The sequence below is a fragment of the Bolinopsis microptera genome, chromosome 6, assembly GCF_026151205.1.
Source record: "Bolinopsis microptera isolate Bmic1 chromosome 6, MBARI_Bmic_1.0, whole genome shotgun sequence".
Taxonomy (NCBI): Eukaryota; Metazoa; Ctenophora; class Tentaculata; order Lobata; family Bolinopsidae; genus Bolinopsis; species Bolinopsis microptera.
The window spans coordinates 14,065,606-14,080,773 of NC_087077.1; the positions used below are offsets into that span (position 1 = coordinate 14,065,606).

At 42.3% G+C, this 15,168-nt stretch overlaps 2 protein-coding genes across 6 annotated transcripts in view; both read right to left on the reverse strand.

The window, feature by feature from the left end:
- Positions 1–15,168, reverse strand: part of LOC134816344 (RNA-binding protein with serine-rich domain 1-B-like) — a 77,851-nt gene that overhangs the window by 15,330 nt on the left and 47,353 nt on the right. The window lies entirely within an intron of this gene.
- On the reverse strand, positions 1,007–7,165 carry LOC134816541 (enhancer of split m7 protein-like). 5 transcript variants are annotated; one of them, XM_063825432.1, is made up of 4 exons: positions 7,095–7,165; positions 3,672–3,743; positions 2,359–2,458; positions 1,007–1,945 (listed from the first exon to the last, which is right to left on the reverse strand). In XM_063825432.1, the coding sequence occupies exons 1-4, from the start codon at positions 7,134–7,136 to the stop codon at positions 1,503–1,505; spliced, it is 657 nt and encodes a 218-aa protein (XP_063681502.1). In that variant the 5' UTR covers positions 7,137–7,165; the 3' UTR covers positions 1,007–1,502. The 5 variants fall into 5 exon arrangements, with proteins under 5 accessions (XP_063681502.1, XP_063681501.1, XP_063681504.1 ...); XM_063825431.1 differs by having other exon boundaries at positions 2,350–2,458; XM_063825434.1 differs by lacking the exon at positions 7,095–7,165 and adding an exon at positions 4,289–6,730.

Below are 15,168 nucleotides of genomic sequence, written 5' to 3' on the forward strand. Positions count from 1 at the left end.
CTGCATCTCTGCTGATGTTATCGACACCGGCCATCCAGCCTTTGCGGGGTCGTCCTCCAAGATTTCACACACACCTTAAAATAGATTAATGCTGACAGTTGCTGACAGAGGAAGGTGGGGTAAAAATAAAATTGGCGAAAATCTTGCTGATGTCATATGTGAATGCTCCCTATGCACCTTTTTCAAACCACATTTATTTAGCAAAAGCAGCTGGCAGGCTATAAGTATAATTGTAGGTTTACAACCTACCAGGACGCGCGCCGAGTTGGACTCGTCGACGGTCCTGTATAATATATGGAACAGATATTTTACGAGTATCACCCGTTAATAAGTATAATATACATTTAAAATTGTAACGAGGAAATTTATTCCTACACCCCTGAATCATTTCAATGTTCAAAAAGGTTTAAGGTATAACTGCAATGACCAATTTGATGACAAATTTGGTATTGTGTATTGTGAAAAATCTCACATTCTCAAAAAAAAGTGCAATAGTACCGAGCCCCTACTATATTAACGGGTGATACTCGTAAAATATCTGTTCCAACTCGGCGCGCGTCCTGGTAGGTTGTAAACCTACAACTACTATACCGAGCTTGCTAAATCACTCTAAAGTCGATCTTCGAGATTTTCTAAAAGGGCCCCAGACAGTTGAAACCAACTAGGGTATGAACTTCAATAAATTTATTTTTGGTACCCAAACACTCATTCCTGATTCCGAATCATTTACCGTCACAACGTGAACAAGCTTACACTTACAGGGCGGCGCGCAGCCTATCATTCCGACGCAGCTTCTATCGACGTGTTTATGAACACTATTTATTAATTAGACTAGAGTCAGGAGTCCCCACGTAAGAAAAAGCTTCCCAGGGACTCATGGGGAAACCGTTTTGGTCACTGGTCACGTCGAGCGAGTTATAGAAACTAGACCGAGAGTTTATAATCCAGTTTAGAATATTTATTATAATTTACGAGTACGACGCATGAGACAAAATAAAAATACATGTTGAACGTTCTTTAAAGCTAAAATAACTCTTTATAAATAAAACCACAAAGCAATATTTACAATAAACTCAATTCCATAATTTTATACAAAACTATTTACAAGCTGGAAAGCGGTTGTATGCTTTGACCTTCGGTTACAATCAGACATCAAGCAAGGCGGACATCTTGAAGTTCAACGCACTTAACGTCTCGCAATTATCAGCATTATATGTCAGAACATTTCTGTAATAAAACTGTCAAAATATAAATCGTCATCGGTTCTCTTTCTACTTCAACTTTCTTCAACGTAAAACGAAATATTATTTCTTTCACAACTCTTGCACACATGTTTGTATCGGAATGTCGAACATGGACATTATTTTTCGAACAGAACTAAAAATGACGACACGCTTAACTAGGGGGATACGACCATAATTTTGATTTGAACAAATTGGCGATTTTTTATTCGTCCTCAAAATTATCCGTCGCACCTCCCCTAACAACGAGAAAAGCGTTCGCTACCACGGTCTCCAGATTCCGTTGGCTTTGTTACTGTTTTGTTGTGACTGTTCAGGGCTGTGAATTTCCTGTTTGATAACTGTCCGACTCTCGACCGTGTTGAACGCACTCTGTCTGTCTTGATCGAAGGGGGAAGAGTTGAGCTGCAACGGAGAGGTAGTGGTTGAGAGAGGTGATACGGAGGGGAAAAGAGAGCCGGGGGCGAATACCCCCGAACTGTTAGCCAGGGGGTTGTACTTGGGGTGATTGTTGAGGTCGTGCCGCTCGTACTCAGGGGTCAGGGGCGAGTAGTTCTCTTGGCCCAGGGACAGGACTTTGAGTTGTGTGATGAAATGCTGCTTGATTTCCTCAGGTACGGGCGTGTTGAGGATGACGTTAGCTGTTTCGTCTATACACCGTTTGAAACCGTCTTTGTACGACGGATCTGAGCTGCCGTCCATATCTGAGAGAGGGAAATATAAGTTGCGTTTTTCAAATTTCTAATAGAGCCATGGCTGAATTTTACTATTTCAGCCGAGCTTGATTCCGACAAATAAGGTGTGTAACTGTAACTACCTTTCCGTCACAGAGGTCGGTCAGAGTTTTCAGTAGCAATAAGTCAGAGGTTTCAGTAGCAATAAGTTCAGTAGCAAAGTAGTTTATGGACCCTTATAAGTGCTCGATAATGAGACTCGTGCCGCTATAAATGTTATTGAGACCAGACCCGTGTTATAATAAGTTTTCGTATTACTATCAATATTGTTCAAATCTTAAATCTACCAGAGTTGTCTACAACCAGTCTAGCTACAAAAGACCACAGTTATACTCTATAATAACGGAGTAACGACAATAATTCGAAATATTTACCGCTCGCACATTCTTCTTGTAAAGCCTTCAAATGTGACACTGTTAACTCCAAAATATCTGCCTTGTCCATTCTGATTGCCCCGTGGGCCATTTCGGGAACTAAATGTTTCTGAAAGGGTGAAAGATTGAGTAACTGAGAATAATCATGCAGTATAATACGTAACGTGGATGGGTTGGGGATGAAATTGTAATGAAGTGAAATCAATCACGGGTAAATATAGCTCTGAATAATGGTTCGTATCGGCCAGTATTAGCCCTATTAATAATACTGACGTCGTCCTGTCGCATTTGTAAGAATTTACAATTTGGGTGATAATGTTTGCCTTGTGCGAGGAGTGTATGCTAGTTAGGAGTGTTTTTTCATATGGTATTTCTAGCACAAGATATTTAAAATACCACGCTGGCTAAAACTCTTACGATAAACCAAAATTTATTTGAGAGCGATGTCTATAATAGCCTTCCCATCAAGATACCTCTTTCGGTACCGTAATTCATGCCGTACAGAGATAAACATAGCTTTCCTCTTGTGGAGGGGTTGTAATTAAATGATACCTTTAAGCTGATTATGTGCTAATACCTATGAAACCTAAACTAAACACTGTAACTTATACCATAATAAAAATATGCATATAATCACGAAATGGCCCTTAAATTAAGACGACGACCTTTAGAACATAGGATCGTTGTGACAGTGCCGTTCTCAATGTGTAAATAAATCTTATTTGACCCCTTATTTAAGATCCTTAGAAGGTGGTAAAGCCCCCACGGTAGCGAAATAAAGTCTGTAGCATCACCTGACAACCAGAAAGAGAATTTTTGGCACTGTAAATTATTTTTAAGTTTGATGTGGCTACTCAATGAAGGGGCAAACAACTTTGCGAATGCGATATCAAACGTTAATCAGCAGCTGCTGTTACTACGGGTCATTCTCATGAGTGCGGTAATTTTATTGTCCCTTGTTAATTAAACACCTTATTTAATGTCCTCATTAATTAAACACCTTATTTAATGTCCTTTAGTGAACTTCCCACCGTGATATCACAATATTTATTTACCAGGAACTTTAATGTAGTAAGAAGGACCGTAATTTTATTACATAACCCTTTATACATATATTACATTTACCGTTAAGCCTTTGATTAACAGCCTGTACAGATTTTGCATTGGCAAACTTTTTTTGTTCACAATGTTTTTGTTCAATTTTAATACGTTTCGTGACAAAGCGATGGGTCTGAAAATATTATACAAGACGATTTGAGCGAGTTGTGTAGTTATGAGTCAGTAAAACTGAACGCACAAAATATTGGTGATCTGCAACTTACCAACTCTTCTAGACTCTTGTTGAAACGGGCTCGACGTCGTTTTTCAACTAGTGGTTTGGGCAACTTGCAACCCTGCGAGAGAATAATCAGTTAGTCACGTGACGAAAATAATGGTTAGATTAAGTACAATTGAGACAAACATGTAACCGAGATTCGACATCATGCTCATTAAACGAAACAACAATTTGACAATAACTGTTCTGACATCCATCGCCTGTCATACCACTGCCTATTGACAACTTTCATTGAGCTTCTAAACAAAGTTTTCAATCACTAACCATCAAATTGGAATATTTATTGTAAATTGGTTCAATCTTGTGCATACCTTACTCGGGAATATTATGACTGGGATAAAGTGGTGGGTTTTGGAAAATTCCGCCATATTTTTCCCGGTCATTAATTTTCCCAGTCATAAATTAACCCGCTATAATATTCCCGAGTAAGGTAATTAGACCAATGTAGGTTACAGGTTGGTCACAGCAAAACTTACTAAAGCACAGGTCCCGAGTACGTTAAAAAAAGGGTACAATATACAACATACACTATACAATATACACTATACAATATACACTATACAAGTACAACTGAACTAAACGTCACGTGACTTAGTGACCCACCTCGTCTGTTATCATTTTACGGAGCTGCGGTCCTCTCAGTGACAAAAACAACGAGCAGGGTTTTACGAGAGAAGGCGGAGGGAGGGAGGGAGCATGCCCCCTGGCCATCTCACCGTGGGAACGAGCTTCTACACCCTCCACTAACCAATCACGTCGCAGAACGGCACGGCTCGACCAATCAGATTAGCGAACGAGAAAGTCTGACCAATATGAGAACTTGTCGAGTTGGAGCGGCGAGCTTTCTGCAGGAGCTATTAATGAGTTGCCATCGCGTGGGAAAATTGGAGATGCTGTAGTGAGAGCGTGAGAACGCGTGCGACACGCACGCTGCGGTAGACCGAATATCAGGATTGTCAGGCACGTTCTGGTTTTATCGTGACGTCACCCGCCTTCATGGTGACGTCATGAGCAAGCAGTGTGACTTCACTTGTACTGCAGATGGTTTTGCTAATGACACACCAGATCAAGTTCCGGTATGTTCCCCTGGAAGTGTGTCACTGCAGCCCCTCAGGGGTCAAACGATACTCGTAATTCCAGTTATTCAATTAGAGGGTGATGTAAGTATGATATTCCCTGATAGCTATAGTAGCCCTGGATCTTTCCACTGAGAGCACCTCCACCAATAAGAGGACAGGAAAGTGACGTTGACCAATCACGGGGCATGGTGTGATCCCAGGAGCATGGCATCTACCAATCAGATCAGAGCAGCAAGGATTAATGTTTCCCACGATTCCGCGACAAATTGAAAACGCTGAATATTTCCGGAGTGTGGGAAAAGTTTGTCGAGTAGTTAACGTAGCTATTTTGGGGGGTAAACCTGGTTGAAAGTTGAGCTGACAGTCTTGAAACATGATCCAACAACAAGTATAGACGGGAGCTAATGATAATATTAACACGATTGCTGTTATTTAGCCACGGCTCACGATTTTAAACATGCCGGCCCCCAAGCAGTGGGATCCTAACTCCTATGAAGTAGGTGGTAAAGGTGGTAAAGGTGGTAAAGGTAAAGATGCTCATTTTTCACCACTTTCCCTCTCCACAGTGAACCGGTTCCAGCAAGCTGCCACTGTAAACCACTCTAATCCTATTAGTTTCAGCGGCACGTAATGAAATCCACAGTGTTCTACACGTACGCCCCTGATCCCTGACCTGAATGACACTTTAATTAGAAACATTACTTATCCCGCCCTCAAGCTCACTGCAGCCAGCTTTATGTAAATGAGGAGAAACCACCAATACCAGCTCCCCACCAGCCCATAAACCTCTGTCTGGAAAGCTATTTGCTGCTCACGTGACCTGACCCGGTAATTAAGTGAGATCTCATTAGCTGACACGAGGATACCCTTAGGAGAACTTTATCAGCGGACAAATTGTCATTGTTGTGTGTCGGTCGGGCAACTCGTGTTATGAAGAGAGGAGAATAATAGGGGGTTGACATCATCAAATCCGCTAATTCACCAAATAGTGCTGCTCAGCACTTCAGTGGGTCTGTACAGCTATATCTTTGTGTATACCGCTAACCTCCCCAACAATCCCTCTCACTGCCGGTACAGTCACCGGGGCGACACAATTTGACAGGTAGAATATATACACGCGTGTAGCCCGGGACAGGGCCGCAATTCAGGGACACAGGGCCCGCAGTTCCGGCACAGGGCCCACGGTTCCCACGGTGGGGTGATTGGTAACGCGTGGCAGTATCAATAGTCACCTAGCTGGCACTACCGTGCATCATCTGTCTGTCTCGGTGGGAAAAAGAGAGCTTTTATTGACAGCTGGACTTTTGCCACCAATTCTTCAGAACTACTATTTAGACCTTCTCCTTAGACCTTCTCTTTAAAGCAGTTAGGATGGTGGACTTTCTTGGTTAATTTCAGTCATTGATATTCTTTAATTGACATGAAACTGGTTCGTTCCCAAATCAGATGTTTGTATAGACGTCCTTTTAACTCCCCAATTTGAAACCCTGTCAATACCTCAATTATAGTTATAGGTTCTAACCTCGAGAATTATCCGGAGTCAAACTCAAACCTTGAAAACCAGTTCTAACCCTATAAATAAGGGAGGATTAAAGTTTTTGAATTATAATTGCGAAGGGTAAAAAGTCTGTTCCCCACTTCATAACATTAGACTATAAAACGTCGATGATTCTGTTTTTCCGGGCTGATTTCATTGAGCCTGCTCCTGGAGGCCGCCGAGAGAGCTGAGAGCTGTGACCACGTTTTTCACACGATACCACGTAGGGGGGTCCTCTGTGATTACTCTCCTCGCAAGCACGCAGCCAGTTCAACCAGCCAATCAGAGAGCAGTACTCGGGTCACGTGACCAACACGAACCAATGAGAGGAGCACGCAGCGAGGCAGAGGAGCAAGCTTACTATTTCACCTTACTGATGTACACTCGACTCAGCTCAACGGACTTATAGTTAGCTGACAGATATACTGTGATATCGAGTGGGGCTAATCTGCATTATCTTACCACAATTTGCATTATCTTACCACATAGTTGATAGTTATTATACAAACCAAGATTATTAGAATTTACAAATCGATTACTTACAATTTACATACAGTTTAGTAACAAAACATTGACAAATTACTTACAAATTTACTACAAATTACTCACTAATTACAAACAAATTAAACTGTTCATGACGCACGACTACACTATCAAGTTTTGAGACACAGCACACGATTAACCACAGACAAATGATCACTGACAAATTGAAAATAACCACCGAATAATCTTAATCCAGCTAAGAATATTTGTGATATTATGAGAACAAATCATTAGTCAAGAAATGTCTTACCTTGGCATCGTAGTTGCCACCAGCAGCAAAAGCAGATTCCATTTATACCTTTACATTTGATCGAAACACCTAACGTTTTACAAGAATTAGCTTCAAATTGACAATTGCAGATCTAAACGATCTAATGATGAAAAGCAATGAATTTAAAGAAAAATAATCATAATTATAAAATTACTATAAGGTATAAACAAGACCACAACAATGCACGAGGCATTTCAATGAAACAGAGAGAACCTTACAACACCCGAAAAGCTGCCCTTGAAGCACAAAATGTCAGAATTTCAACAGCCTTATTGCAACAGCGATATTGCACTACAGTCCATTAAAATGAAGCCGCCACGGTGCGTTACAGTGGTAGATGCAACAAAAGACACATTGTGCATCGTGACCCCTATAAGGTCAAAAAGTTTTGTGTCACGAGTCAGCTGGGACGACAAAATAGAGATCACGAAACATAGAAATGTATTGTACAGCTAGTTAATATCGAGAGAGCTGGTATTTACCTCGAAGAATACATCATTTAATGTAAAGTCCAGTGACAGTCAAATTTAACCGCGAGAAACAAGACTTTATTATTCTTTAACAAATTGACAGTGAACCCCTATCTTGGGTCTGACAAAGCAACAATGAAAATATTTTCAAATCTGCTAAACGTGATATTATCCGCAACGTCACACAAACTCCTAGAATAAGTACTGAGAAGTAGCTACACGAGCACAGGACCAGCTAACGAACCAATCAGACCTCAACAAATGAGACCGCGTGATCCGCACTATCCAATCACAGGACAGTTTATTGTTCACGTGACCAATACCAACCAACCAGGCACGCGTTCGTCTGTAGTCGACTGAAGCATGAAATCAATGATTGTTTGACATGCAGGTTACAACGTGGAAGAGGCTCTGAAATGACGGATGTGGAGGAATGTGAACATACCAGTAACACACAAACAAACAGACGATCAACCAAACACCTGACCCACCCTGGGGAGAACTAACAGTAACGTTAGTCGTTAACCGTGAGGAGGCGGTGAAGTGTGCAACAAGTGAGGTAGGAACAGCAAGGTGGCATCACGCTTCTAGTGTGAAGCGTGCAGCACGTGCCTTGATATCACAAGCAAGCAAATCAGCCAGCCTCGTCTAACACATCTGTATCAGTTACAAGACCCTAGTGTCTGATACTGTATTAGTTACATGACGAGCCTAGTCTATCAGTTACATGACCCTAGTGTCTGATACGATAATATGACCCTAACAGACGGTTAAGCAAGAGCGCAGACAGCAGGCGGAGGACTATGGGGTGACTCAATTAGAAACTGTTAGCTGCCAGAAGGAGCTGTTAAATTGAAATCGTTAGCAAGTGACCCAGCACACGCCCCGACAGTAGCCAACACGTCGCAACTGTAGCCGATAGTCTAAACGCAAGCTGATAGGGGGAGAGAGCACCTATACACTGAAACTAAATCGTGAGGAGCTGGTTTACAGTTGAGATGATCTCGTTAATACTGCTGACTCCGTTTGTAAGTCTCGTGAGGAGGCGGGAGTTTCATCTCCACAGAACAGAACACAGTCGACTGTCTGGTCTCGGGCGCGTGTCAGACTAAGAAGAGTAATTATTGTGTACGGTGAGTAAACTGTACACGAAACTAGGGTGGAAGAGTGAAAGAGAGACGAAAAGTTGGCAATCAGGGCGCTGAAGACACCGAAACACAAATGACAGACTAGCATGTAAAACAGAGCAACGTTAACTACTAAACTAAGAAACTAAGAGCTAATAAAGGGTAAGGTGAGAGAGGGGGACCCGGCACGCGATTTAATGCGAGTCCCATTATCTGCTCTTGTCAAGAGGGAGAGCTCACTAGATTAAGTGATGATGAGCTCGCCTAGGTCACCTGACCACATCTCTTCCTCATGATTGGCTCGTGCCGGCTATCCGCGCTGTGATTGGTCAGTGACGTGTCACGTGGGCGGAGGAATCCGTGTGAGGGGCCGGAGAGGTGATGTGGTGTTAATAGACGCGGTGTAACCCGTGGTATAGGTGAGGTATTGCCGGGCCCCCAGGGCTCCCAGCTCGAGATCTAGTCGGGAACAGAGTGTGGATCTACACGCCACATCAACCCAATTAAATTGGTGGGCAACTTTATGCGGCTTGAACTTGAACTTTAGCCAGGACGAAGATACAAACTCCAGTCCAGACATAATCCCACCTCCAGGGCCCAGTTTACCTTCTGCAATGGTTCTTAATTATCACATATCACTTACAGTGTATGAATATCAGTACATGCTGCAAGAAGTGTAACAGACCATCAACATGACTAGTTGTACACTTCGCGAAACACCCGAGAAAGTTAACCTTGTATTGGTTCACCACGCCCGTTAACTTTGTGCGGCTTAACTACCAGTAGCTACTTGTAATGTTGACTCGCGGCGACAAAGCATACCAAAATATAAGTGTAATCTTCAGGGTTCAGATATGTAGATTTTATTGAAAGTATGTTGAGTTTATCCTAAAGAAGATCTACAAACGCCAGAAAAATTATTGGAAGCCTAATTGCAAATGAAATTCCTAAAAAAGCTTGCTTATAGTGGAGAAAAGTCGTATAAAGTCTATATCGGTATTGCGTACATGGTGGTTGTAACAAAGAATTGAAGATATAATGTAGTGGTTAGGCTTCCTTGCTACTAACCGGAGCAGTGCCGTTTTACACCATGGTGTTAAGGCCAGCTCAATTGGTCCAACGAACTTTAATATGTCGGTTAAAAATAGGGAAAAATATGAGGTGTTGGTATCGATAAAACGGCTGAACAAAATCAACTTAATCTTTAGACCGAACAGATAAGGATTAACGGAAGAAAGGTAAATATTAATGATAAGTGACAAGAGAACATTATAAATTAGCCCGCTCTTTTTTATCTTTTTTAATTTTATCTGATAAGATTTACATCATGATTTCGGGCTCGGTTTATTTCTTTAAAATGTGCCTTTAAAAAGAGAAAAATCTTAAATATAATGATAAAAACGGGGGATCATAGACACTACACATGCTCCGCTAATTCAGAGACATACGTGTAAATTTACGATACAGAAAGAGAGATCTAATTAATATACCCTGTTCCGGTACCTGATCACAGAGGACTGATGAGGGTGCCCCACGCGCTACCCATCACCACCCCTTTTATCAGCTGTTATCGGCTGATTCAACTCATCATTACCCTTATTAACTCCCTGTCACAATATCTATCATACCTTTGTCAAATACACATCCACTGTCAAGCACACACAGGAACCAATGACACGGTGGCCGGGGGCGCGAGGACGTCTGATCGCAAAATTTAAAACAAAGCCGAGGAAACAATGCTGTGGTTCGTTGCTGAGGACGTCAACAGCTGACTACTCTGTAGGTGTTGCCTCGCTATAGCCCTCAACGAAGATTTCTTAGAATCAAACAAATCAGAGAGGATTGCACTAAATTTAGACAGGTATTTGGTTGGAAAAACTATCTGCTATATCGGGATCCATCACATGCTAGGTACAGAAAGTAACAACTACCCTCCTCAAGACGGGCAAATGCCAGAAGAGGGCTCGCAGCGCGGCAGAAGAGAGCATGACGTGTCTGGAGCGGTGTAACATGTGGTGGTCTCATTGACACCCAGAGATCGGTCACCGAGCGGGGAGAAGCGCTCCAACTGTGGGCACGAGTCGCCTGTCAGCACTCCCCATCATACAGGGAGGGAGTCATCTCCTAGCAGCGTTATATTCAGTATCATGGTCCGGATAAAGTGGCACAAAAAGAGAGGGATCAAAGGACTCAGGGGGTATTTATAGAAACGTTTATCCACAGAGATGGGGTGAAGTGTAGGGTCTATATTTTACTATACAACTAGGTGGTACTTGTTCTGTATTATACACTAACATGATTACAGGTCCACCGTTCACACGATAATTTCCTGTGTAGTTGAGGGATGGGGAGCCTGGTACCAGGTACCATGGTAACCATAGATACCGTGGTAGCCATGTGCATGGGTACCATAGCAACTAGGCACCACAGTAACCATAAGAAACCATTGTAACCAGGCCCCTGAGTAACCAGGCGCCTAAGTAACTACACAAGTTTTTTGTGGGTATCGTAGTAACCAGTTACCAGGTACCATGATAACCAGGCACCATGGTAATCAGTTACCAGGTACCATGATAACCAGGCACCATGGTAATCAGTTACCAGGTACCATGATAACCAGGCACCATGGTAACCAGTTACCAGGTACCATGATAACCAGGCACCATGGTAATCAGTTACCAGGTACCATGATAACCAGGCACCATGGTAATCAGTTACCAGGTACCATGATAACCAGGCACCATGGTAACCAGTTACCAGGTACCATGATAACCAGGCACCATGGTAATCAGTTACCAGGTACCATGATAACCAGGCACCATGGTAACCAGTTACCAGGTACCATGATAACCAGGCACCATGGTAATCAGTTACCAGGTACCATGATAACCAGGCACCATGGTAACCAGTTACCAGGTACCATGATAACCAGGCACCATGGTAATCAGTTACCAGGTACCATGATAACCAGGCACCATGGTAATCAGTTACCAGGTACCATGATAACCAGGCACCATGGTAACCAGTTACCAGGTACTATATTTGTAGCATGACAGGCATTACCGTCCTTCAATTTATCGTAAATCTCGATTTATCGATAATTTATTGCTCCCCAATAAGGCTCACTGACATGACGTGTTAAAAAAAGTTAAAATTCCAATTTAGTGGGATCTTCGTTTCACAGGGTCAGTTTTTCCTGGTTTACCTTCTCGTAAAGTCCAGGAAAATCATAGTTTGACTGAATGTTGCTACGACAGGTTGACAGTATGGAACGCCATCACTCAAGCCTCAAGGCAGTCGTTGAGATTCGGTTGAGTCAAGATGAGTTTGAAAGCACTAAGAGAGTGTAAGAATTAAAATTGAGAAGAGTTAAAAGAACCAATTAAAGCTAAGAAGATCAAAGAGATTAAGGAAAGTCATGGCGAATCTAAATAGATTCAAACAGATAATTTGAAGCGGGAGAGGGGAATCAAAAGAGGACGAAAGGAATTGCAATAGTGTCAACAATGTTGACAGCTGTGTTTGTTGATAAGCCATTAAGTCTCGATGATGAATCAGATAAAACAAACTACTGCAACGAAAAATGAAGCCAATTCTCTCAATCGAGAAAGTTCTGTTCTCCAAAATTATAAACATGGAACGCCAAACACGCAGTCCGCTTGTCCATGCACCATTAGATTTAGCAACTGCACTAGGGCATACCGATACACTTGGGAGGAATAAAAGGTTTCTCTCACAGCTGAAAATGCGTTAAACGAGGACCAACCCTTCAAATCAAGCAACGAAAGCTACAAAAGGGGCGTGGTCCACGCAGATTGACCACGTCCCCCATCACCACGACAAAAGGGCAGAAGAACGAGTCAGTGAAACACACAGCCGTACTACCCCAACACTCCAGCTACATTTCCATACTCCACCTCGCGTGTCTACACTGTTCAGGCGATTAGTGGGGAAACCTTGAAGTAACTGACACGCGGAGGGCTGGCACCAAGGTCACCTCCTACAAGTGTCGTGAGCCTGAAACTTATATAGCTGTAAACGAGAAGCGTCACGTTCCAGCAGCGTTAGAGTAGCAGAATAGAGCATCACAGAGCACTATATATAAATCACACACAAAGATACGGCACTCCATAACTCCCTAAATAGCCAAATCACACCAACTGAATGGGATGTCGGCTGAGAAAGAAAAATGTGGAGGAATGGGGGAGCCGGGGGATGTACGTGGTGCTGTGCAACGTTTCCATGGTAACAGCAATCCACACCCAGTGGACCGGTACTTGCCGGCCCGTGTCCGGGGTTACAGTTAAAACGTTTTGACGAAAGAAGTGGAGCCACTCTAGGGAGCAGGAGGGAGGTTTAAAACGTTCAATAATAATAGTGTCACTATTACGCGTTTAACTGTCCTAACATCATATATAAACTACCAAACGTAGGTAACACTTAGTATATTATAACTGGAATATTTAACCATAAAAGTGGGTTTAAAGGTTGGAGCACGTATATTTGTGTTGAAGTAGTGGCTGGTCCGGCAGCACAATTAATAGAAACACTTTAATGGACTGTACATCCGACCCTAGAATTTGTTACATTGTTGGGAAAGTTTAAACTCTTTGATGAAAACACCTCGTGTTCAGTTACAATTACATGGGTAAATTGTTCATATTATAATACAACCTCTTTTTCCAACGAGATCCGCGCGGTAAACAGTCCACAAAGTTTAAACAAGCACAGCGTTGTTAAGCTGCCCACGCACAGTACAATTAAAGCTGAGAAGAAGAGTGGGGCACACTGAGTGACCCCCACCCGGCCCTAAATTAACCCATTAGGGACGACGAGTTTTAAAGTTTGCCGATTTTGATGCCGTTTAACACACTAGGTCACTTTACAGCAAAAATGAGATACCCAAAAAAGCTAATCTGTATCTCGTTTACTTTAAAAGATACAGCTATGGTCGCATACGACCCACTCGTCCGGGTCGCAAACGACCCATCACGGTTTTTCGGCTTTAACTTCTGAAACAAAGACGTAAGGATAAAATAAAATAAAAAGCATAAGTTAAAAACATATGGTCAATACTGTGTGACTCTAACTTTTTAAAAATAAAGAATTTGGGTCATTAACGACCCACTCGGCTCACTTGCTTATTACTACATATGTCCATGTAACGTCTTGAATTCAGCCTAAAGCATGACATCATAAGTTCAAAATCGCCTCTCAGCAAGTGATAATCATCATAAACTGCGAAAAATCGGTTAAATGGGTCATTAGCGACCCACTAGGACCACAAAATTGATTAATTAAATATAATGTTGTCAAACTTTTACAAATATTAGTATAAAAACATGTTATATCTTGGTCATTACTCCTGTACGTTGATTCAAATTTTAAAATCGATCAACTGGGTCAATAACGACCCACTCGGAAGTTGAACCACGACATTAATTATCAGTATCATGTTGTTCTACCATCAAGAAAGACACTCGTAGGTCTTAATTCCACGTAAACCACGGGTGGCTGACTACTAGCCCTTCTGAGATCTGGAGTCTCACGGTAATCTGCAGATCACGGATCACCCAATGACTGACGAATAATGGGCAGAATTGGATTGATAGGTAGGTGAGTTTATCAGCTGTTAGTACACGACCGTAATGTCGTGATACAGCAAACAATATGCCTATCTTTTCCCGATTCCTAGAACGTCCAAGAAGAACTATACAACTGCTGGATTCAGATTTCAGATGGTTGCATCTCTTCGCAGCTCCCTTTCTTTACTTCTTAGTGGCCGTTCATATATTACGTAATCACTTATTGGACAATTTTTACGCCCCCCCCCCCCCCCCCACCACATAGCTATTATGTCAAAATTACACAAGCGTAATCATTTGGAAACTCCCCTCCCTCTCGGTCGATTACGTAATACTTATTTTCGTTTTGAAAGCTGCCTCGTTGTTGCGGGGTTTGTTACCCACAACGAGGTAGTTGTCTGAGATATTGCAGGTTGCAGCACCGCCAGCCAAATGGGGGGGGGGGGGGCTTTTTCCTTGTCCTTCTTCACAGAGCTGTAGATGTAGCCATCTGAATGCAGCAGTTGTTTAGTTATTCTCGTACTTTCTAGGAATGAAAAAAAACAGATTGGCATGTTGGATTAGAATATGCAATTTGACCACTCGTCTTTCAGTATTTACCCAAGGTTACATGATATCTCGTATACTTCGTTCAGGGGATTTTTCTTGAGTGACATGATTTGATCACCGTGGGACCCTGGGTCTCAAGCGGTGGGTTGTAGCAGGTCGTTTACCAAGATTCGAAATTGACGAAAAAGGTAACAGAATCTAATAAGCAACAACAACAGCATGGCTATTACCTAGCAAGTTAGGAACGAGGGCCGATTCCTTTTCTTTTGCGGCACGGCCACGGTCCTTTCGGTACAGATTTCCACGCACCATAGTATTAGTC

Excerpts from the sequence above, each read along its gene's own strand:
- LOC134816541 (XM_063825433.1), bottom strand. The coding sequence starts at position 4,396 with ATGGCCAGGGGGCATGCTCCCTCCCTCCCTCCGCCTTCTCTCGTAAAA. Across the intron at positions 3,744-4,288 it reads GTAAAATGATAACAGACGAG|GGTTGCAAGTTGCCCAAACC; the intron begins GTGGGTCACTAA and ends ATTCTCTCGCAG. Across the intron at positions 1,946-2,349 it reads ACAAGAAGAATGTGCGAGCG|ATATGGACGGCAGCTCAGAT; the intron begins GTAAATATTTCG and ends TCCCTCTCTCAG.